The 25,851-nt window shown below is 41.2% G+C and overlaps 1 protein-coding gene across 1 annotated transcript; it reads left to right on the top strand.

The window, feature by feature from the left end:
• The first annotated feature begins 1,199 nt into the window (after nt 1-1,199).
• LOC110504977 (neuronal PAS domain-containing protein 4A-like) lies at nt 1,200-7,391 on the top strand. The gene is made up of 8 exons (XM_021583893.2): nt 1,200-1,688; nt 2,174-2,337; nt 2,456-2,558; nt 2,676-2,985; nt 3,124-3,233; nt 3,432-3,567; nt 3,693-5,416; nt 5,539-7,391. Exons 1-8 carry the CDS (start codon nt 1,514-1,516, stop codon nt 5,565-5,567), a joined length of 2,751 nt encoding a protein of 916 aa, XP_021439568.2. The 5' UTR covers nt 1,200-1,513; the 3' UTR covers nt 5,568-7,391.
• Nucleotides 7,392-25,851: the final 18,460 nt, after the last annotated feature.

The raw sequence follows: 25,851 nt of genomic DNA, 5'->3' as shown, positions 1-25,851 counted from the left end.
GTATTTTGGGCAATAACAAACTCTGGTGTTATCTGTACAGCCCATAGAGAAAGGGTTGGGCTATGATCATGTTGTTTGGATCTATGTTTTTCGACAAAGCGAAAAAAAACACAATTTGCAAATATTAACACGGGTGCTTATAAATAAGATGCAACTTTAACCTGTGAAAATGGTTACAAGACTTTCCCAAATAATTCCCCGTTTGGATGCAATCCATGCCTAAGGTTTTCAACCAGAAGAATCAGCCAGGTTTCGATGCATAGACTAGACATAGCTCAGCATCACCCTTAGCTACATTCAGTTCAAATTACCTTATAAGGAAGGATGTTGCAGTTTATGTAACATATAGGCTATACAGAGCGATTATGCTGTCTCTCCTCTTCCTTTGCGCGTTAGCCCCGGAGGCACTGCGCTGCCTGACAACTGAATTTCAGTCAGAATGGTGGATTCCATTCATAAAAAGCAACTGAATTTGGTGATGTAACACTGCCCCACTGTCCCGCGTTTCTCCCTGAAGCAGACTTCCACCAATGCTAGAATAACTTTTTGCTGGAATATTGTTAATATATAACCTTGGCATGCGTTACCCTAGAGGTCGACGGTGGACGGTTTTAAAGAAGGCATCGCATCGTTCATAATCATAACATTAAACATATTATGAGCTAGTCTGGCGAGGCATAGATGCATTTGCATAATTTAGGCTACTGATAACCTAGCCTACACTATATTAGGAATGATACATTTTTAGAGAGGATTAATCGTTCCTCGGGTGTCAGACATAAAAACAAATCTTCTCAGTTTCACTCCTCCTCTCTCCCCCCTCCCTTACACCGGAGTCCGGTGACTCCGTCTACGTTTTACGTTTGTCTCCGCCCATTCCTCGGTTTTGTCCAAATCGGGCTTTTTGCGTCGCCGGAGCTCCCGATATCAAGCCAACGTCATCATTGGGTAGAGGGAAGAGCTGACGTCAGAAAAGAGTCACCAAAAGGAGAGGGTATGAGCAGTAGGGGGAGCGGGCAGAGGGAGAGAATTTCACCATTGCTAACATTGAATCCCCCTCGGCCCCCCTTCTCTCTAGCCCCCCTCTTCCTACAACGTCGGTGTTGGCGCGTTGGGAGCCCCCCTTCGTCACCGGAATCCCAGCCTATATAACTTACTCGAGAGCAGAGTCCCTCCACCAGATTTACGGGATCCGGATATCTGGGCGAGAGACGGCTACTACAGCCGCCGAATCACTCACACTCTGAACCGGTGGAAAGCCATCCAGCGGCTAGCCAGCAACCTTACTGGACGCTGTGGCGGAACCGAAGAGGAAAAAAGAACGGATAGGAGAAGGTCTGAAGCCTTACTCTGGAACAAGCTGAGATGAAATTCCAATAGTAAAACGACAAGGTTATTACTACTAGCCTTTCTCTGACACCTCATCTTGGGAGAAAGAGACTCAGACCTCAATATTCAGTTGAGTTTCACCTTCAAATCCAGGGAATTTAGTCAACCACTATAACAGGCTACAATGTATCGATCAACGAAGGGCGCGTCGAAGGCTCGAAGGGACCAAATCAACGCGGAGATTCGGAACCTGAAGGACTTGCTTCCCATATCCGATGCGGAAAAGGCACGGCTCTCATACCTACATATCATGTCCCTTGCCAGCATGTACACCAGAAAATCGGTCTTCTTCTCTCAAGGTAAGCGCGACTTAGCTTATAACAAACAAGTTCAAATACACCCAGTGTATAACCCATAGCCTGTTGATTCATAACTAAGAAATGCTTGTGAATGAAACATATACTGACAAACTGTTGCTTCCATCCGTCTGAGCTAGTTGCATGCTACCTTTGGCTTTCCGCTTGAATCAACAGGTGCCATATTTCTTGCCGAAAGAAACAGTTGATGAATTTCATGTCTACATGTGAATTATGTTGTTTAGGAATATATATAAGGAAATATTATAGTGCTTTGTTTGAGGTTCTGGCGTGAAAAACTATTTTAGAGCCGAGTGTCGCTATCTAGTGCTGAAACGCTTCTATCGCTGTCCATGGCACTGAAATCTAATGCGGCCGTTCTATAGCTACTGCAGGGAGCATACACGTTACCTTTGTGGTATGATGACATCCATAAGCTAGACAAAAACATAATTTAAAAAACATTTCAAATCATCTTTTGTTTTTAGAATCGGGATCCGCTGGCAGTCTCGAGGAAAGCGCGAGGTTCCTGTCTTTCCACGAGCTGTCAGAGCTGGTGCAGGAGCTACCCGGGTTCCTGCTCCTGCTGACTGGGGAAGGCAAGCTGCTCTACCTGTCAGACAGCGTCTCCGAGCACCTCGGCCACTCCATGGTGAGTTCACGGGAGCCCGTATCATGTCTACAAACTAGTAAATTAGCTGTAATTTAGATTTTGCCTCAGGGATTTCATGAATATGCTAAATAAAAACGACTCTTTCTCGATGTTTCAGGTGGATCTGGTTGCCCAGGGTGACAGTGTGTATGATATCATTGACCCTACTGACCACTTCATCATGAGGACCAACCTAGCTCCTCCTACATCACCTGACACAGGTAAGATGCGCCTTCCTATTTCCAATGGTACAGAAATGTGTTACAAATGGCTCGCATTTATATCACTCAGATCATTTCTGATATTCACAATTTCTCCTTTCCTCTTCTTCCTCTCAGATCGTCTATTCCGTTGTCGTTTCAACACTTCCAAGTCGGTGCGCAGGCAGAGTGCTGGGAACAAGCTGGTTCTGGTCCGGGCACGCTGCCCTTTCCCACCCTCCTCTTCTACCACCCCTAGCTCCTACTGGACATCCAATCCCGTCTGGATGTGCTTCTGTTCGCCTCTGGAGGCCGTCCCCACCCGCTCTGGTCCTGGGGGGGACCAAGTTCCAGCTCTGATCCCTCCTGCGGCTGAGAACAACTTCTTCCTAGCCTCGTTCCAGTCTCAACACAGCCGAGACATGAGGCTCCAGAATGCACAGGACAGGTGAGGTCACACCCACTGACCAGGCAACGCCACCTGTTGCTTTAGATCGTCTGAGTGATGGCATGACGTGTACGCTTTATAGTTAGAAGTATGTTGAAGACATAGACTTACCATGTCTTCTCTCCATCTTCCCTGTAGTGTCAGTGTTTACCTTGGCCTTGATGTGTCAGCCCTGAGGTCTCGCTCCTGGTACAGCCTCCTCCACCCACAGGACCTGTCACACGCCTCCACTCAGCACTGCAGCCTGTGTAAGTACCAATTCAGTTCACCACACAACAATCACACACAGACGCACCAACACACATCAACACAAATGTGAACTCAATTATACTGCATCCACCATTACATGGAGCAAACTTCACTACAAACCCACCATTAAAGTTCTGTGATGTGATCAGTAGTAGAACACTGTCTGATGTCGATGTTCTCTTTTTGTTCCCCCACAGTGAGAGAGGGAGGAGAGGGTAGATCTGAGATGGTGGTACGGGTGGAGTCTGCAGACCACTCTTGGGTCTGGCTCTACATGGTACTGCAGCTGGAGGCAGGAGACAGCCCCATCAGCAGCAACAACTACATCATCAGGTACTACCTCTACCCTATGACAGATTATCATAACACATTTTCAATAGATATAAAGGAGATTGCAAAGAGCACAAGAGAATCTTACTAACCATTTCCATCTTTTTCTCTTTCTGTTTCTCTCTCAGTGAGGCGGAGGCGTGGTCAGTGAGACAGCAGCTGAGCACAGAGCAGACCCAGCTGACCCTGGTACTGAGTACCAGTACCTCCCGCCAGGACAGCCTGAGCCTGTCCAGCCCAGACCAAGTCTTCACCCCAGGCAGCAGTGGCCTCTCAGCCCAGTCCTTCGACTTCAGCATGACTGTGTCCAGCAGTGTGGGCTCCTCAGACGAGACAGGGGGCGCCACCACTGAGCCCATGCAGGTGGAGGGCGACCCTCGCTCTAGTATTTCCTCTATTGAGGAGGAGAGCTTCTTCCAGCAGCAGCAGATGCCTGCCCCTGTCCAAACCCGCTCTGCTGCCTCCTCCCCCACCCCAGTTACCGTTGCCACGGTAGCAGACCTGGACTTCCTCACTCAGAACATTCTCCTGCCCCCCTCCTTCCAGCTCGAGCCCCCGCTGCCCGCCCTCCCCCTTCCACTCCCCCCAGTGCCCACCTCCCAGGAGCAGCAGACCAAAGAGTTTGTGTGTACGCCCCCCTACACACCCCAGCTGGGCGGGGGCAGCTTCCTGTTCGGCGAGCCCCTCTTTAGCTTCGACCCCACAGGCACCACCACACCCCCTCCCTCCACCACCACAGCTACAGCCACCACCTCCATCGCCCCCTCCCTCTCCCCCTCTGCCCCACCCACCACAGCCTCCAGCCCTGTTCCCCCCTCCTCCCTGTGCCTCACTGGCCCCTCCACTGACCTGTTCTTCCCTGCCGATCCCTGCAGTGGCTCTATTTATGAGAAGCTACCCCCCACTCCTGACAGCCCTCGGGATGGGGACTGCACAGTGATGACCTTGCCTGAGGTTCGGGGACCCCTGTATGTAGATGTCCCTTTAGGGCCCTTTCACTACCCCCTCGAGGGCCTCCTCACCCCAGAGGCCTCCCCCGGTAAACAGCCTGGTCTCTCTTTCTTCTCCCTGGACAGAGAGAGGGATAAGGAGAGAGCAGAGATCTCCCTCTTAGCTCAGCACATCAGCTCCTTAGCAGAGGGATTCTACCTGGATCCTCTCTTATCCAAACTATCCCCTCCTTCCATGTCCCCCTCCTCCTCCCCTCCCCCCCCGGCCCTCTCACCATCCGTAGCCACTGCTGGTGTTGACTCTATCCACATGCTGGGAGAGTTTTACCCCGTGAAAGTGTGGAGAGGCCTGGACTTCCCCGTATTCCAAGATGATGATGACTCTCTGTTTGAAGAGAGCATCTTAGAAGCCCTGCTCCAGGACTTCTCCACCCCTCCACCCCTCTCCCCTTCCATCCCCCCGCCATCTCCCCCCAACCCAGTGTGCTGGCACTCACCCTCCCACTTTGAGGGGGTCAGCCACTTCTGTAGCGTCCAATCGGCGCACTGTTACCCCACGGCAAGGTGCGGGGCGACATTGGCCAGCGAGGCCGGGGCGATGGCAGAATGGGAGGGGCTGGGGGAGGAGCCTATGGAGATTGAGGTGGCGTCATCACCTCTGTCCTCCTGTTCCTCCATCCCAGCATCCCCTCCCCTGCGACTCACTGCCTCCCCCGCCTCCGCCCCCTCCACGCCCGTCGCCCCCAACACGCCCGCCGTGCCTTGCGCCCAGTCCCTCCTGGAGGAGCTGGCCGCCCTGGAACCCATGTTTGGGGCAGGTGCCTCGATCGCCCCCGGCTTGGGGCAGCAACCTGAGTTGTATCAACTCCAGTGTCACCAGCCGCCACAGTGCTTCCACAAAGGTGAGAATCATTCAGTTAACTTGTTCTACTGTCTTTCTCTGTTTGATAAATGGATTAAGATTTGTTAACCCTGAACATACCAGACTAATGTGCCCTTCCTCTTTGTCTCTTGTGTTTTTCAGATGGGAGTGGAAGTGTTCCCCCGTTCTAAATAAGTCTGTGACTTACTTCATTAAGTATGGCATATTGTCATATTTCGTGGAGCTATTTTACTGAAAAGTAAAGATGATTTAAGTGTATAAATATATACATAATGTATACTACTAAAGGACTTTATTTCCTACATGTCTACTGAGAACAAATATTGCCTTCATATTTTTGTTCATTTATTTATTTATTCATGTATTTCTATTTTTTTTTTTTTTTTTTAATCAAACAATTTCACATTTACTTTCAACATTGTTGACATAATGGTGCAACATTTACCAACTGAATGTACCCATGACTGACTGAGTTTTGGGTCCATTTGGTGCCACAGCTTTTCTGTAACATAAGCTTCAGAGTGGATCAGTCAGAGACGTAACAAAACCTCTGACCTTGTAAAGCGCCGTTTAACTTCCAGACTGCATTTGTATTCACTCATAGTGAAAAACCTGTTGCGAACAAAAAAAAATGAGAATACCTTCTTTGATATTTCAATAGAGAAATAACTTAGAGCATTATTGCTTGTAATGCAGCAACGCAAACCCAAATCACAAATGTGGTGAAAGTCTATGTTTACAGAAATCTCTACTGACCTGGTACAACCACTGACAGTAGCTGACAAAAGGGGACCAGATTCCCCCTCTCACATCCTCAATATTCCGTTTACAGAGAGACACATAGTTCTACTCGGACCTTATTGTATTCCTCTCTTGTCATAGCTTGAAAGGCCAAACATATGAATACTGTAGTCAAACTAACCTAATACTTTGAGCTTTGAGTTTGCGGCTGAACATTTGAAAACATTTGACTTCATGTTATTTCTCCATTACGAACTTGTGTATCAATGTGATGGCGTGCAAAAGAAAAACAACAATACAAAATGTGTGAAGACATAGGTCTTGGAATGTCCACACGCAAGAACGCATGACGGAGGTTTCTGGCCTTTACCAGAAGGTGTTGCCGAATGGAAATCGTCTGGAAGTTACTCAACAACTGTGTGTGGTTCTGTTGTGTACAGGACCAGCACATTGTACATTAGACTCTGAATGTGGGCTCTTTAGGTCACCGTTCTCTTGGGCTTGGCTTCAAGGGCAGCTCTGCTGGATTTTCTTGCAGCATCAATATTTGCAATGCTGGCAGTTTATAGCGGCTCCTGTGTGCCTGGCATGGCCATGTCCTGCTGAACTCTGAACTCTATCTGAACTCTTTCTCTATGTCCATGAACCAATGGGCTGACAGTCACATCGTAGCTCTACTTGAGTTATGGTGTTGTGGGGCACAATACAGGCTATGTGAATGACTATATGATTCTTCTTTTTTGAGAGGGGTTAGACAAAAATGGAAGTTTTGTTTTAAAAAATGACCTGAAAATAGTGTGATGGGTTACTATTTCTATTCAGTTCCTCCTAAGCGACACGGGTTGAGAATGGTACTATTCCCATGGTGTCGACATGCTAACGTAGAGTTGTCTACGGTCAAGTAAAGGATTGATTCCTACGTTCTAGCTATTAAATGCTACGTTTAACATATGTGTAAGTATTATATTGTATGTGTTGAATTGACAAAGAAGAAACTGTTGATGTTCAATGCATAATGCATTGTGTCTGTGGATGTAGGCACATGCAATTTTTTTGAAGGATTGTACACATTTGTACATTTGTATAAATACATCAGTCTGTACATATCAGAGACATTTCTATTGTTTAAGATGGACTGTATACATGATGATATATTGAAGAATGGACATTGTGGATCAGTGTTCTCTTGTGTTGCTGAAAAGTGTATTTGGTTGTCAAACAAATGCATTTATATTAAAGTGCACTTAAAGCGGTTGGATCTCTTTGTGTCGTCACTTCCTGTCCACCTCCTCCTCCTTCTACCTACTCTCATCATCATCCCCTCATCCCTCCCTCCCTCCTCTCTCCTCCATCCCTCGCTCTCTCCTCCGTTTCTTCCCCTGGAGCGAGCTCCGCTCAGCAACAGCACTGACGCAACGATCTGACTCAGACTGACGCACATGCTCCACACCGAGGCTCTCACACACACAGGCACACACCACACACACACACAGTTGGCCTCCCACTCAAGCAGGCATGTTCACTTTGACACACACATTCACACAGGGGCGGACTGGGACCAAAGATCGGCTCTGTCATTTCTAACACGCCAGCTGTTTTTCCACCTGACCCCCCCCCCCCCCCCCCCCCCCAAGCCACCAGGTATTTTGCGAAAAAATACATGTATTAATAGTTAGACAGGCCTACAAGGCAAAACATTGACCAGCCCATCTGACATTTGTCTGAAATACCAGATGGCCAGCCCGCCCCTGCACACACACCCAATAGGAGCCCCTCCAGCTTTACAAATAGCAGCAGATCACACTCACTCAATGTACCTGCTACTCTGAGAGCGTGCTGTGATGGTGTCAGACTCCATATATAGGCATTCCTGTGTCGAAGCTCTGATTCAAGCAGCCCCCTCTTTCCTCAGCCTCCGATTCAGATGGGAGGGGGGACTGGGGGAGCCAGAGAGAGAGAGAAAGAGAGAGAGAGAAGGGAGAGAGGGGGGAGAAAAAGAGAGCAAGAGAAGAGAGGAAGCCAAAACCAGAGAGAAAGAGGGACAGTCATGATGAATGTACTATCAATCACTGACTAGTACCCAATGAAAGCTCTGTGCTCTTCACATCATGGAGGGCACATTTTTGGTAAAATCACTGACGTTATATGAGTGATGGGCATTGCCATGTTACTGGGTAAATGCATCCTGCCGCCTCCTCAGGTCCCTCAAATCTAATTTCAAAAGCAGATCTGCAGGATAGGGTACAAATGTGAGGCCTTTAATATCTTATGTACTAAACCTTATATACTAAACCTGCCATACCCACATTTTGTTTCAGCACCAGACCAGTCACTGCAGTGAGCCACCTGGAGATGAGAGCAGCAGCGATAGAATAGATTGTAGCTCTCTTCTGTCATCTTGTGGCGAAGCAAAAGTAGTGCATATTCAAACACTTGGTACTCATTGGAAAAAAAAGAAATGGCCTCTCACTGTCAACTGCGTTTATTTTCAGCAAACTTAACATGTGTAAATATTTGTATGAACATAACAAGATTCAACAACTGAGACATAAACTGAACAAGTTCCACAGACATGTGACTAACAGAAATGGAATAATGTGTCCCTGAACAAAGGGTGGGTCAAAATCAAAAGTAACAGTCAGTATCTGGTGTGGCCACCAGCTGCATTAAGTACTGCAGTGCATCTCCTCCTCATGGACTGCACCAGATTTGTCAGTTCTTGCTGTGAGATGTTACCCCACTCTTCCACCAAGGCACCTGCAAGTTCCTGGACATGTCTGGGGGGGGAATGACCCTAGCCCTCACTCTCTAATCCAACAAGTCCCAGACGTGCTCAACGGGATTGAGATCCGGGCTCTTCGCTGGCCATGGCAGAACACTGACATTCCTGTCTTGCAGGAAATCATGCATAGAATGAGCAGTATGGCTGGTGGCATTGTCATGCTGGAGGGTCTTGTCAGATTGAGCCTGCAGGAAGGGTACCACATGAGGGAGGTCTGCCACAGCGAGGACGATCAGCTGTCCGTCCTGTCTCCCTGTAGCACTGGCTTAGGCGTCTCACAGTACGGACATTGCAATTTATTGCCCTGGCCACATCTGCAGTCCTCATGTCTCCTTGCAGCATGCCTAAGGCACGTTCACGCAGATGAGCAGGGACCCTGGGCATCTTTCTTTTGGTGTTTTTCAAAGTCAGTAGAAAGACCTCTTTTGTGTCCTAAGTTTTCATAACTGTGACCTTAATTGCCTACTGTCTGTAAGCTGTTAGTGTCTTAACGACCGTTCCACAGGTGCATGTTCAGTAATTGTTTATGGTTCATTGAACAAGCATGGGAAACAGTGTTTAAACCCTTTACAATGAAGATCTGTGAAGTTATTGGGATTTTTACGAATTGTCATTGAAAGACACGGTCCTGGAAAAGGGACGTTGTTTACTTCCATGGGGCAGATGGAAAAAAATGCATTTATAAAGCTAATTCCTGCAATTCTACACATTTTGCCATGACTTACACCATGCTCATATTTGGTATCTTAATTGGATTCCCTTTACCTGTTGCGAAAGCAGCAGCTACTCTTCCTGGGGTCCACACAAAACATGAAATACAGAACATTAACAGATAAGAACTGCTCAAGGACTGAACTACATATATTTAAAATCGACGCGTATAGCCTACATGTCAATACATTCACACAAAATATTTAGGTCAAATAAGGGAGAGCTATTGTTGCTTTAACTGTTTGTTTAACTCAGGTTTGCTGTTCATTTGAGAAACACAAAATGGAAGATAGTTTCATGCAATAATGGCTCTATATTATACTGTACACTTTCTTGAATTTGCTCTGGATTTGGGGACTGTGAAAAGACCCCTGGTGGCATGTCTATTGTCAGAGCATATTAATGGTTCTCATAAAAAGAGACGTAATACAGTCAGACTCTCCTCAACTCTTAGCCAAGAGAGACTGGCATGAATAGTACTTATATTAGCCCTCTGATTACAATGAAGAGCAAGACGTAGTGCTCTGTTCTGGGCCAGTTGCAGCTTAACTAGATCTTTCTTTGCAGGACATGACCACATGACTGGACAATAATCAAGATTAGACAAAACTAGAGCCTGCAGGACTTGCTTTGTGGAGTGTGGTGTCCCATATTTGGTATTAATACAGACGAGAGCACTGGATCCAGCTTCACACCGTTTTGACATGACGATGGGTACAATGAGTTTCATAGTGCTTTCAAGACAACGGGGAGTTCTGAAAAAAATAAGGTCAAATCATGACGTCAGTGATCTTCTGGTCGGAAAGTCTGAGCTCCAGAAAGAGGCCCGAGTTGGATGACCGTTCAAAATGATTTGGGAAGTAGGATTGGGAAGTACTGTAGGTCCCAAAGTGCTCTTCCAAGTGTTGGAGGTGAGCAGTCATCACTCGTGTGTTACACTTACAGATGCTGTTTTCTGTGATAAACATGCACAGCTGAGGGAAGTGGGAATGATTCGCTTACAGAAAACTTTCTCTCCAATAACAATTATTTCCCCTGAATCCACTGATTCGGTCACTCATCTGTAGAATATTTCTGCATTTCCCCTGCATGCTTGCGTACAGTTTCCCAAATATGTCTTGAGAGACATTTTATTTTCATTACACAGAAAGTCAACCACGTTTTTTTTTACATCCATTGTGAAGGACAAAAGTTCCTCTCTCAATGCGAAAAATGTTTCCAACACTCCCCCTCGATAACCACCAAGCCTCAGTGTGAAATAGAACATCATCATGCTCTGATATCATATCTCCACATAGTTTAGTGAACAGGCGTGCGCACAGTGGATGTAGGTCGATGTGGTTTACAATCAAAGTTACCTGCTGCAGCATATCTGAGTTCTGTGCTCAGCTCTTTTGCCGCCAGTTGCTCTCGGTGTATCATACAATGTGTCCATATGGCAGAAGGAGACACATTCATAACTAGAGTGCAGAGACCTGCCTGCCGTCCTGCCATAGATATAACCCCATCTGTGCAATAGCACACAATTCTATCCCATGGAATCGCTTTTTTGTCAATATAGCCACGCAGCACACTGAAACTCCCCTGTGCCATTTCAAATAATATCAAATCAAATTGTATTGGTCACATACACGTGTTTTGCAAATGTTATTGCGGGTGTAGCGAAATGCTCGTGCTTCTAGTTCCGACTGTGCAGCAATATCTAACATGTAATATCCAACAATTTCACAATATATAACCAATACACATAAATCTAAGTAAAAGAATGGAATTAAGAATATATAAATATATGGATGAGCAAGAAGGCTGTTGTGCCTTCTTCACCACCCTGTCTGTGTGGGTGGACCACCACGCTGTCTGTGTGGGTGGACCACCACGCTGTCTGTGTGGGTGGAACACCACGCTGTCTGTGTGGGTGGACCAACACGCTGTCTGTGTGGGTGGACCACCACGCTGTCTGTGTGGGTGGACCACCACGCTGTCTGTGTGGGTGGACCAACACGCAGTCTGTGTGGGTGGACCACCACGCTGTCTGTGTGGGTGGACCAACACGCTGTCTGTGTGGGTGTACCACCACGCTGTCTGTGTGGGTGGACCACCACGCTGTCTGTGTGGGTGGACCAACACACAGTCTGTGTGGGTGGACCACCACGCTGTCTGTGTGGGTGGACCACCACGCTGTCTGTGTGGGTGGACCACCACGCTGTCTGTGTGGGTGGACCGCCACCCTGTCTGTGTGGGTGGACCGCCACGCTGTCTGTGTGGGTGGACCGCCACGCTGTCTGTGTGGGTGGACCACCACCCTGTCTGTGTGGGTGGACCATTTCAGTTTGTCCGTGATGTGTACGCCGAGGAACTTAAAACATTCCACTTGCTCCATTGCTGTCCCGTCGATGTGGATAGTGGGGTGCTCCCTCTGCTGTTTCCTGAAGTTCACGATCATCTCCTTTGTTTTGTTGACGCTCCCAGAGCCCTCACCTCCTCCCCGTAGACTGTCTCATCATTGTTGGTAATCAAGCCCACTACTGTTGTGTCGTCTGCAAACTTGATGATTGAGTTGGAGGCGTGCATGGCCATGCAGCCATGGGTGAACAGGGAGTACAGGAGGGGGCTGTGCACGCACCCTTGTGTGGCCCAAGTGTTGAGGATCAGCAAAGCGGAGGTGTTGTTTCCTACATTCACCACCTGGGGGCGTCCCGTCAGGAATTCCAGGACCCAATTGCACAGGGCAGGGTTCAGACCCAGGGCCTCAAGATTAATGATGAGCTTGGAGGGTTACTATGGAGGGTTCATGCTCAGGAATCGTGAGACAGAACAATATGTCCTCGTGAATAGCTTCCCCTGACATGTATAGAGAACAAAGGTCAATGCGTGGGCATCTCGGCCCTCACAGCTAACGTCCGTTTGGAGCGCATAAACTGGGGAGAGTCGTTCAATCTGAGTTTCCTCTTGATTGCTAGCAATAGCATAAATTATTTGTTTAACAGTGTTATCTGACAAAGTTATTGATGTGAATTTCTTTGCCCCTGCCTCCCCACACATTGTTTTCACCATATCAATTGTGACTGGTAATATCAAAGTCTCTGCAGTAGTGTGTGGTTTTCTAGCGTAGCGGGCCTAGCCATTCACCGTGGGCATCACTTGCTCTTAGGCTGAATTTTATCTTTCAGATTTGAATAATTTGAATTTAGATTAAGGCTAACCACATTACAATGATTTTCAGATACAAAGATTATATTGTAATATATAAAACATTTGTAGTATACTCATCGAACCTGTTCACTCTATTGTTGTCAGTACTTGTCTACTCAAAAGCACAACTGTAGGTGCTCATACACAACAATACACGACTAGACTGTCTACAACTCAAACCCATCTCAATTGCCCATTATTGCCCCTGAGTGTAACAAAAGACATACCAGTCTACTGTACCCTTTTTTGTTTACAGATGAACATGAGTTGTACGATTTACACATCCACATGCTCAGTCTTCATGTTTTACACATCCTCATCTCTTCATGTTTTACACATCCACATGCTCAGTCTTCATGTTTTACACATCCTCATCTCTTCATGTTTTACACATCCACATGCTCAGTCTTCATGTTTTACACATCCACATGATTAGTCTTTATGTTTTACACATCCTCATCTCTTCATGTTTTACACAACCACATGATCAGTCTTCATGTTTTACACATCCACATGATTAGTCTTTATGTTTTACACATCCTCATCTCTTCATGTTTTACACATCCACATGATCAGTCTTTATGTTTTACACATCCACATGATTAGTCTTCATGTTTTACACATCCACATGCTCAGTCTTCATGTTTTACAAATCATCATCTCTTCATGTTTTACACATCCACATGCTCAGTCTTCATGCTTTACACATCCACATGATTAGTCTTTATGTTTTACACATCCTCATCTCTTCATGTTTTACACATCCACATGATCAGTCTTCATGTTTTACACATCCACATGATTAGTCTTTATGTTTTACACATCCTCATCTCTTCATGTTTTACACATCCACATGATCAGTCTTCATGTTTTACACATCCACATGATTAGTCTTCATGTTTTACACATCCACATGCTCAGTCTTCATGTTTTACACATCCACATGCTCAGTCTTCATGTTTTACACATCCACATGATCAGTCTTCATGTTTTACACATCCACATGCTCAGTCTTCATGTTTTACACATCCACATGATCAGTCTTCATGTTTTGCACATCCACATGATCAGTCTTCATGTTTTACACATCCACATGCTCAGTCTTCATGTTTTACACATCCACATGATCAGTCTTCATGTTTTACACATCCACATGCTCAGTCTTCATGTTTTACACATCCACATGATCAGTCTTCATGTTTTACACATCCACATGCTCAGTCTTCATGTTTTACACATCCACATGCTCAGTCTTCATGTTTTACACATCCTCATGTCTTCATGTTTTACACATCCACATGATCAGTCTTTATGTTTTACACATCCTCATGTCTTTATGTTTTACACATCCTCATGTCTTTATGTTTTACACATCCACATGTCTTTATGTTTTACACATCCTCATGTCTTCATGTTTTACACATCCTCATGTCTTCATGTTTTACACATCCTCATGTCTTTATGTTTTACACATCCACATGTCTTTATGTTTTACACATCCTCATGTCTTCATGTTTTACACATCCACATGTCTTTATGTTTTACACATCCACATGTCTTTATGTTTTACACATCCTCATGTCTTTATGTTTTACACATCCTCATGTCTTCATGTTTTACACATCCTCATGTCTTCGTGTTTTACACATCCTCATGTCTTTATGTTTTACACATCCTCATGTCTTCATGTTTTACACATCCTCATGTCTTCATGTTTTACACATCCTCATGTCTTTATGTTTTACACATCCACATGTCTTTATGTTTTACACATCCACATGTCTTCATGTTTTACACATGATCAGTCTTCATGTTTTACACATCCACATGATCAGTCTTTGTTTTACACATCCACATGATCAGTCTTCATGTTTTACACATCCACATGCTCAGTCTTCATGTTTTACACATCCACATGATCAGTCTTCATGTTTTACACATCCACATGCTCAGTCTTCATGTTTTACACATCCACATGATCAGTCTTCATGTTTTACACATCCACATGCTCAGTCTTCATGTTTTACACATCCACATGCTCAGTCTTCATGTTTTACACATCCTCATGTCTTCATGTTTTACACATCCACATGATCAGTCTTTATGTTTTACACATCCTCATGTCTTTATGTTTTACACATCCTCATGTCTTTATGTTTTACACATCCACATGTCTTTATGTTTTACACATCCTCATGTCTTCATGTTTTACACATCCTCATGTCTTCATGTTTTACACATCCTCATGTCTTTATGTTTTACACATCCACATGTCTTTATGTTTTACACATCCTCATGTCTTCATGTTTTACACATCCACATGTCTTTATGTTTTACACATCCACATGTCTTTATGTTTTACACATCCTCATGTCTTCATGTTTTACACATCCTCATGTCTTCGTGTTTTACACATCCTCATGTCTTTATGTTTTACACATCCTCATGTCTTCATGTTTTACACATCCTCATGTCTTCATGTTTTACACATCCACATGTCTTTATGTTTTACACATCCACATGTCTTCATGTTTTACACATGATCAGTCTTCATGTTTTACACATCCACATGATCAGTCTTTGTTTTACACATCCACATAATCAGTCTTCATGTTTTACACATCATCATGTCTTCATGTTTTACACATCCACATGATCAGTCTTTGTTTTACACATCCACATGATCAGTCTTCATGTTTTACACATCCTTGTGTCTTCATGTTTTACACATCCTCGTGTCTTCATGTTTTACACATCCTCATGATCAGTCTTTATGATTTACACATCCTCATGTCTTTATGTTTTACACATCCTCATGTCTTTATGTTTTACACATCCACATGTCTTCATGTTTTACACATCCTCATGTCTTCATGTTTTACACATCCTCATGTCTTCATGTTTTACACATCATCATGTCTTTATGTTTTACACATCCACATGTTTTCATGTTTTACACATCCTCATGTCTTCATGTTTTACACATCCTCATGTCTTCATGTTTTACACATCATCATGTCTTCATGTTTTACACATCCACATGTTTTCATGTTTTACACATCCTCATGTCTTCATGTTTTACACATCATCATGTCTTTATGTTTTACACATCCACATGTTTTCATGTTTTACACATCCTCATGTCTTCATGTTTTACACATCCTCATGTCTTCGTGTTTTACACATCCTCATGTCTTCATGTTTTACACATCCTCATGTTTTTATGTTTTACACATCCACATGTCTTCATGTTTTACACATCCTCATGTCTTCATGTTTTACACATCCTCATGTCTTCATGTTTTACACATCCTCATGTCTTCATGTTTTACACATCCTCATGTCTTTATGTTTTACACATCCAAATGATCAGTCTTTGTTTTACACATCCACATGCTCAGTCTTCATGTTTTACACATCCTCATGTCTTCATGTTTTACACATCCACATGATCAGTCTTTATGTTTTACACATCCTCATGTCTTTATGTTTTACACATCCTCATGTCTTTATGTTTTACACATCCACATGTCTTTATGTTTTACACATCCTCATGTCTTCATGTTTTACACATCCTCATGTCTTCATGTTTTACACATCCTCATGTCTTTATGTTTTACACATCCACATGTCTTTAAGTTTTACACATCCTCATGTCTTCATGTTTTACACATCCACATGTCTTTATGTTTTACACATCCACATGTCTTTATGTTTTACACATCCTCATGTCTTCATATTTTACACATCCTCATGTCTTCGTGTTTTACACATCCTCATGTCTTTATGTTTTACACATCCTCATGTCTTCATGTTTTACACATCCTCATGTCTTCATGTTTTACACATCCTCATGTCTTTATGTTTTACACATCCACATGTCTTTATGTTTTACACATCCTCATGTCTTCATGTTTTACACATCCACATGTCTTTATGTTTTACACATCCACATGTCTTCATGTTTTACACATGATCAGTCTTCATGTTTTACACATCCACATGCTCAGTCTTCATGTTTTACACATCCACATGATCAGTCTTCATGTTTTACACATCCACATGCTCAGTCTTCATGTTTTACACATCCACATGATCAGTCTTCATGTTTTACACATCCACATGCTCAGTCTTCATGTTTTACACATCCACATGCTCAGTCTTCATGTTTTACACATCCTCATGTCTTCATGTTTTACACATCCACATGATCAGTCTTTATGTTTTACACATCCTCATGTCTTTATGTTTTACACATCCTCATGTCTTTATGTTTTACACATCCACATGTCTTTATGTTTTACACATCCTCATGTCTTCATGTTTTACACATCCTCATGTCTTCATGTTTTACACATCCTCATGTCTTTATGTTTTACACATCCACATGTCTTTATGTTTTACACATCCTCATGTCTTCATGTTTTACACATCCACATGTCTTTATGTTTTACACATCCACATGTCTTTATGTTTTACACATCCTCATGTCTTCATGTTTTACACATCCACATGTCTTTATGTTTTACACATCCACATGTCTTTATGTTTTACACATCCTCATGTCTTCATGTTTTACACATCCTCATGTCTTCGTGTTTTACACATCCTCATGTCTTTATGTTTTACACATCCTCATGTCTTCATGTTTTACACATCCTCATGTCTTCATGTTTTACACATCCACATGTCTTTATGTTTTACACATCCACATGTCTTCATGTTTTACACATGATCAGTCTTCATGTTTTACACATCCACATGATCAGTCTTTGTTTTACACATCCACATGATCAGTCTTCATGTTTTACACATCATCATGTCTTCATGTTTTACACATCCACATGATCAGTCTTTGTTTTACACATCCACATGATCAGTCTTCATGTTTTACACATCCTTGTGTCTTCATGTTTTACACATCCTCGTGTCTTCATGTTTTACACATCCTCATGATCAGTCTTTATGATTTACACATCCTCATGTCTTTATGTTTTACACATCCTCATGTCTTTATGTTTTACACATCCACATGTCTTCATGTTTTACACATCCTCATGTCTTCATGTTTTACACATCCTCATGTCTTCATGTTTTACACATCATCATGTCTTTATGTTTTACACATCCACATGTTTTCATGTTTTACACATCCTCATGTCTTCATGTTTTACACATCCTCATGTCTTCATGTTTTACACATCATCATGTCTTTATGTTTTACACATCCACATGTTTTCATGTTTTACACATCCTCATGTCTTCATGTTTTACACATCCTCATGTCTTCGTGTTTTACACATCCTCATGTCTTCATGTTTTACACATCCTCATGTTTTTATGTTTTACACATCCACATGTCTTCATGTTTTACACATCCTCATGTCTTCATGTTTTACACATCCTCATGTCTTCATGTTTTACACATCCTCATGTCTTCATGTTTTACACATCCTCATGTCTTTATGTTTTACACATCCAAATGATCAGTCTTTGTTTTACACATCCACATGATCAGTCTTCATGTTTTACACATCCTCGTGTCTTCATGTTTTACACATCCTCGTGTCTTCATGTTTTACACATCCTCATGATTAGTCTTTATGATTTACACATCCTCATGTCTTCATGTTTTACACATTCTCATGATCAGTCTTCATGTTTTACACATCCACATGTTCAGTCTTCATGTTTTACACATCCACATGATTAGTCTTTATGTTTTACACATCCTCATCTCTTCATGTTTTACACATCCACATGATCAGTCTTCATGTTTTACACATCCACATGATTAGTCTTTATGTTTTACACATCCTCATCTCTTCATGTTTTACACATCCACATGATCAGTCTTCATGTTTTACACATCCACATGATTAGTCTTCATGTTTTACACATCCACATGCTCAGTCTTCATGTTTTACACATCCACATGCTCAGTCTTCATGTTTTACACATCCACATGATCAGTCTTCATGTTTTACACATCCACATGCTCAGTCTTCATGTTTTACACATCCACATGATCAGTCTTCATGTTTTGCACATCCACATGATCAGTCTTCATGTTTTACACATCCACATGCTCAGTCTTCATGTTTTACACATCCACATGATCAGTCTTCATGTTTTACACATCCACATGCTCAGTCTTCATGTTTTACACATCCACATGATCAGTCTTCATGTTTTACACATCCACATGCTCAGTCTTCATGTTTTACACATCCACATTCTCAGTCTTCATGTTTTACACATCCTCATGTCTTCATGTTTTACACATCCACATGATCAGTCTTCATGTTTTACACATCCTCATGTCTTCATGTTTTACACATCCACATGATCAGTCTTTATGTTTTACACATCCTCATGTCTTTATGTTTTACACACCCTCATGTCTTTATGTTTTACACATCCTCATGTCTTTATGTTTTACACACCCTCATGTCTTTATGTTTTACACATCCTCATGTCTTTATGTTTTACACATCCACATGTCTTCATGTTTTACACATGATCAGTCTTCATGTTTTACACATCCACATGATCAGTCTTTGTTTTACACATCCACATGATCAGTCTTCATGTTTTACACATCATCATGTCTTCATGTTTTACACATCCACATGATCAGTCTTTGTTTTACACATCCACATGATCAGTCTTCATGTTTTACACATCCTTGTGTCTTCATGTTTTACACATCCTCGTGTCTTCATGTTTTACACATCCTCATGATCAGTCTTTATGATTTACACATCCTCATGTCTTTATGTTTTACACATCCTCATGTCTTTATGTTTTACACATCCACATGTCTTCATGTTTTACACATCCTCATGTCTTCATGTTTTACACATCCTCATGTCTTCATGTTTTACACATCATCATGTCTTCATGTTTTACACATCCACATGTTTTCATGTTTTACACATCCTCATGTCTTCATGTTTTACACATCATCATGTCTTTATGTTTTACACATCCACATGTTTTCATGTTTTACACATCCTCATGTCTTCATGTTTTACACATCCTCATGTCTTCGTGTTTTACACATCCTCATGTCTTCATGTTTTACACATCCTCATGTTTTTATGTTTTACACATCCACATGTCTTCATGTTTTACACATCCTCATGTCTTCATGTTTTACACATCCTCATGTCTTCATGTTTTACACATCCTCATGTCTTCATGTTTTACACATCCTCATGTCTTTATGTTTTACACATCCAAATGATCAGTCTTTGTTTTACACATCCACATGCTCAGTCTTCATGTTTTACACATCCTCATGTCTTCATGTTTTACACATCCACATGATCAGTCTTTATGTTTTACACATCCTCATGTCTTTATGTTTTACACATCCTCATGTCTTTATGTTTTACACATCCACATGTCTTTATGTTTTACACATCCTCATGTCTTCATGTTTTACACATCCTCATGTCTTCATGTTTTACACATCCTCATGTCTTTATGTTTTACACATCCACATGTCTTTATGTTTTACACATCCTCATGTCTTCTTGTTTTACACATCCACATGTCTTTATGTTTTACACATCCACATGTCTTTATGTTTTACACATCCTCATGTCTTCATGTTTTACACATCCTCATGTCTTCGTGTTTTACACATCCTCATGTCTTTATGTTTTACACATCCTCATGTCTTCATGTTTTACACATCCTCATGTCTTCATGTTTTACACATCCTCATGTCTTTATGTTTTACACATCCACATGTCTTTATGTTTTACACATCCTCATGTCTTCATGTTTTACACATCCACATGTCTTTATGTTTTACACATCCACATGTCTTCATGTTTTACACATGATCAGTCTTCATGTTTTACACATCCACATGATCAGTCTTTGTATTACACATCCACATGATCAGTCTTCATGTTTTACACATCCACATGCTCAGTCTTCATGTTTTACACATCCACATGATCAGTCTTCATGTTTTACACATCCACATGCTCAGTCTTCATGTTTTACACATCCACATGATCAGTCTTCATGTTTTACACATCCACATGCTCAGTCTTCATGTTTTACACATCCACATGCTCAGTCTTCATGTTTTACACATCCTCATGTCTTCATGTTTTACACATCCACATGATCAGTCTTTATGTTTTACACATCCTCATGTCTTTATGTTTTACACATCCTCATGTCTTTATGTTTTACACATCCACATGTCTTTATGTTTTACACATCCTCATGTCTTCATGTTTTACACATCCTCATGTCTTCATGTTTTACACATCCTCATGTCTTTATGTTTTACACATCCACATGTCTTTATGTTTTACACATCCTCATGTCTTCATGTTTTACACATCCACATGTCTTTATGTTTTACACATCCACATGTCTTTATGTTTTACACATCCTCATGTCTTCATGTTTTACACATCCACATGTCTTTATGTTTTACACATCCACATGTCTTTATGTTTTACACATCCTCATGTCTTCATGTTTTACACATCCTCATGTCTTCGTGTTTTACACATCCTCATGTCTTTATGTTTTACACATCCTCATGTCTTCATGTTTTACACATCCTCATGTCTTCATGTTTTACACATCCACATGTCTTTATGTTTTACACATCCACATGTCTTCATGTTTTACACATGATCAGTCTTCATGTTTTACACATCCACATGATCAGTCTTTGTTTTACACATCCACATGATCAGTCTTCATGTTTTACACATCATCATGTCTTCATGTTTTACACATCCACATGATCAGTCTTTGTTTTACACATCCACATGATCAGTCTTCATGTTTTACACATCCTTGTGTCTTCATGTTTTACACATCCTCGTGTCTTCATGTTTTACACATCCTCATGATCAGTCTTTATGATTTACACATCCTCATGTCTTTATGTTTTACACATCCTCATGTCTTTATGTTTTACACATCCACATGTCTTCATGTTTTACACATCCTCATGTCTTCATGTTTTACACATCCTCATGTCTTCATGTTTTACACATCATCATGTCTTTATGTTTTACACATCCACATGTTTTCATGTTTTACACATCCTCATGTCTTCATGTTTTACACATCCTCATGTCTTCATGTTTTACACATCATCATGTCTTTATGTTTTACACATCCACATGTTTTCATGTTTTACACATCCTCATGTCTTCATGTTTTACACATCCTCATGTCTTCGTGTTTTACACATCCTCATGTCTTCATGTTTTACACATCCTCATGTTTTTATGTTTTACACATCCACATGTCTTCATGTTTTACACATCCTCATGTCTTCATGTTTTACACATCCTCATGTCTTCATGTTTTACACATCCTCATGTCTTCATGTTTTACACATCCTCATGTCTTTATGTTTTACACATCCAAATGATCAGTCTTTGTTTTACACATCCACATGATCAGTCTTCATGTTTTACACATCCTCGTGTCTTCATGTTTTACACATCCTCGTGTCTTCATGTTTTACACATCCTCATGATTAGTCTTTATGATTTACACATCCTCATGTCTTCATGTTTTACACATTCTCATGATCAGTCTTCATGTTTTACACATCCACATGTTCAGTCTTCATGTTTTACACATCCACATGATTAGTCTTTATGTTTTACACATCCTCATCTCTTCATGTTTTACACATCCACATGATCAGTCTTCATGTTTTACACATCCACATGATTAGTCTTTATGTTTTACACATCCTCATCTCTTCATGTTTTACACATCCACATGATCAGTCTTCATGTTTTACACATCCACATGATTAGTCTTCATGTTTTACACATCCACATGCTCAGTCTTCATGTTTTACACATCCACATGCTCAGTCTTCATGTTTTACACATCCACATGATCAGTCTTCATGTTTTACACATCCACATGCTCAGTCTTCATGTTTTACACATCCACATGATCAGTCTTCATGTTTTGCACATCCACATGATCAGTCTTCATGTTTTACACATCCACATGCTCAGTCTTCATGTTTTACACATCCACATGATCAGTCTTCATGTTTTACACATCCACATGCTCAGTCTTCATGTTTTACACATCCACATGATCAGTCTTCATGTTTTACACATCCACATGCTCAGTCTTCATGTTTTACACATCCACATTCTCAGTCTTCATGTTTTACACATCCTCATGTCTTCATGTTTTACACATCCACATGATCAGTCTTCATGTTTTACACATCCTCATGTCTTCATGTTTTACACATCCACATGATCAGTCTTTATGTTTTACACATCCTCATGTCTTTATGTTTTACACACCCTCATGTCTTTATGTTTTACACATCCTCATGTCTTTATGTTTTACACACCCTCATGTCTTTATGTTTTACACATCCTCATGTCTTTATGTTTTACACATCCACATGTCTTCATGTTTTACACATGATCAGTCTTCATGTTTTACACATCCACATGATCAGTCTTTGTTTTACACATCCACATGATCAGTCTTCATGTTTTACACATCATCATGTCTTCATGTTTTACACATCCACATGATCAGTCTTTGTTTTACACATCCACATGATCAGTCTTCATGTTTTACACATCCTTGTGTCTTCATGTTTTACACATCCTCGTGTCTTCATGTTTTACACATCCTCATGATCAGTCTTTATGATTTACACATCCTCATGTCTTTATGTTTTACACATCCTCATGTCTTTATGTTTTACACATCCACATGTCTTCATGTTTTACACATCCTCATGTCTTCATGTTTTACACATCCTCATGTCTTCATGTTTTACACATCATCATGTCTTCATGTTTTACACATCCACATGTTTTCATGTTTTACACATCCTCATGTCTTCATGTTTTACACATCATCATGTCTTTATGTTTTACACATCCACATGTTTTCATGTTTTACACATCCTCATGTCTTCATGTTTTACACATCCTCATGTCTTCGTGTTTTACACATCCTCATGTCTTCATGTTTTACACATCCTCATGTTTTTATGTTTTACACATCCACATGTCTTCATGTTTTACACATCCTCATGTCTTCATGTTTTACACATCCTCATGTCTTCATGTTTTACACATCCTCATGTCTTCATGTTTTACACATCCTCATGTCTTTATGTTTTACACATCCAAATGATCAGTCTTTGTTTTACACATCCACATGCTCAGTCTTCATGTTTTACACATCCTCATGTCTTCATGTTTTACACATCCACATGATCAGTCTTTATGTTTTACACATCCTCATGTCTTTATGTTTTACACATCCTCATGTCTTTATGTTTTACACATCCACATGTCTTTATGTTTTACACATCCTCATGTCTTCATGTTTTACACATCCTCATGTCTTCATGTTTTACACATCCTCATGTCTTTATGTTTTACACATCCACATGTCTTTATGTTTTACACATCCTCATGTCTTCTTGTTTTACACATCCACATGTCTTTATGTTTTACACATCCACATGTCTTTATGTTTTACACATCCTCATGTCTTCATGTTTTACACATCCTCATGTCTTCGTGTTTTACACATCCTCATGTCTTTATGTTTTACACATCCTCATGTCTTCATGTTTTACACATCCTCATGTCTTCATGTTTTACACATCCTCATGTCTTTATGTTTTACACATCCACATGTCTTTATGTTTTACACATCCTCATGTCTTCATGTTTTACACATCCACATGTCTTTATGTTTTACACATCCACATGTCTTCATGTTTTACACATGATCAGTCTTCATGTTTTACACATCCACATGATCAGTCTTTGTATTACACATCCACATGATCAGTCTTCATGTTTTACACATCCACATGCTCAGTCTTCATGTTTTACACATCCACATGATCAGTCTTCATGTTTTACACATCCACATGCTCAGTCTTCATGTTTTACACATCCACATGATCAGTCTTCATGTTTTACACATCCACATGCTCAGTCTTCATGTTTTACACATCCACATGCTCAGTCTTCATGTTTTACACATCCTCATGTCTTCATGTTTTACACATCCACATGATCAGTCTTTATGTTTTACACATCCTCATGTCTTTATGTTTTACACATCCTCATGTCTTTATGTTTTACACATCCACATGTCTTTATGTTTTACACATCCTCATGTCTTCATGTTTTACACATCCTCATGTCTTCATGTTTTACACATCCTCATGTCTTTATGTTTTACACATCCACATGTCTTTATGTTTTACACATCCTCATGTCTTCATGTTTTACACATCCACATGTCTTTATGTTTTACACATCCACATGTCTTTATGTTTTACACATCCTCATGTCTTCATGTTTTACACATCCACATGTCTTTATGTTTTACACATCCACATGTCTTTATGTTTTACACATCCTCATGTCTTCATGTTTTACACATCCTCATGTCTTCGTGTTTTACACATCCTCATGTCTTTATGTTTTACACATCCTCATGTCTTCATGTTTTACACATCCTCATGTCTTCATGTTTTACACATCCACATGTCTTTATGTTTTACACATCCACATGTCTTCATGTTTTACACATGATCAGTCTTCATGTTTTACACATCCACATGATCAGTCTTTGTTTTACACATCCACATGATCAGTCTTCATGTTTTACACATCATCATGTCTTCATGTTTTACACATCCACATGATCAGTCTTTGTTTTACACATCCACATGATCAGTCTTCATGTTTTACACATCCTTGTGTCTTCATGTTTTACACATCCTCGTGTCTTCATGTTTTACACATCCTCATGATCAGTCTTTATGATTTACACATCCTCATGTCTTTATGTTTTACACATCCTCATGTCTTTATGTTTTACACATCCACATGTCTTCATGTTTTACACATCCTCATGTCTTCATGTTTTACACATCCTCATGTCTTCATGTTTTACACATCATCATGTCTTTATGTTTTACACATCCACATGTTTTCATGTTTTACACA

Source organism: Oncorhynchus mykiss, chromosome 31 (assembly GCF_013265735.2).
Source record: "Oncorhynchus mykiss isolate Arlee chromosome 31, USDA_OmykA_1.1, whole genome shotgun sequence".
Taxonomy (NCBI): domain Eukaryota; kingdom Metazoa; phylum Chordata; class Actinopteri; order Salmoniformes; family Salmonidae; genus Oncorhynchus; species Oncorhynchus mykiss.
This window is presented reverse-complemented; position numbering and strand designations above follow the sequence as displayed.

Coding starts and splice junctions, on each gene's coding strand:
- LOC110504977 (XM_021583893.2), top strand. CDS start 1,514: ATGTATCGATCAACGAAGGGCGCGTCGAAGGCTCGAAGGGACCAAATC. Junction 2,338..2,455: donor AGCACCTCGGCCACTCCATG/GTGAGTTCACGG, acceptor TCGATGTTTCAG/GTGGATCTGGTTGCCCAGGG. Junction 2,559..2,675: donor TCCTACATCACCTGACACAG/GTAAGATGCGCC, acceptor TCTTCCTCTCAG/ATCGTCTATTCCGTTGTCGT.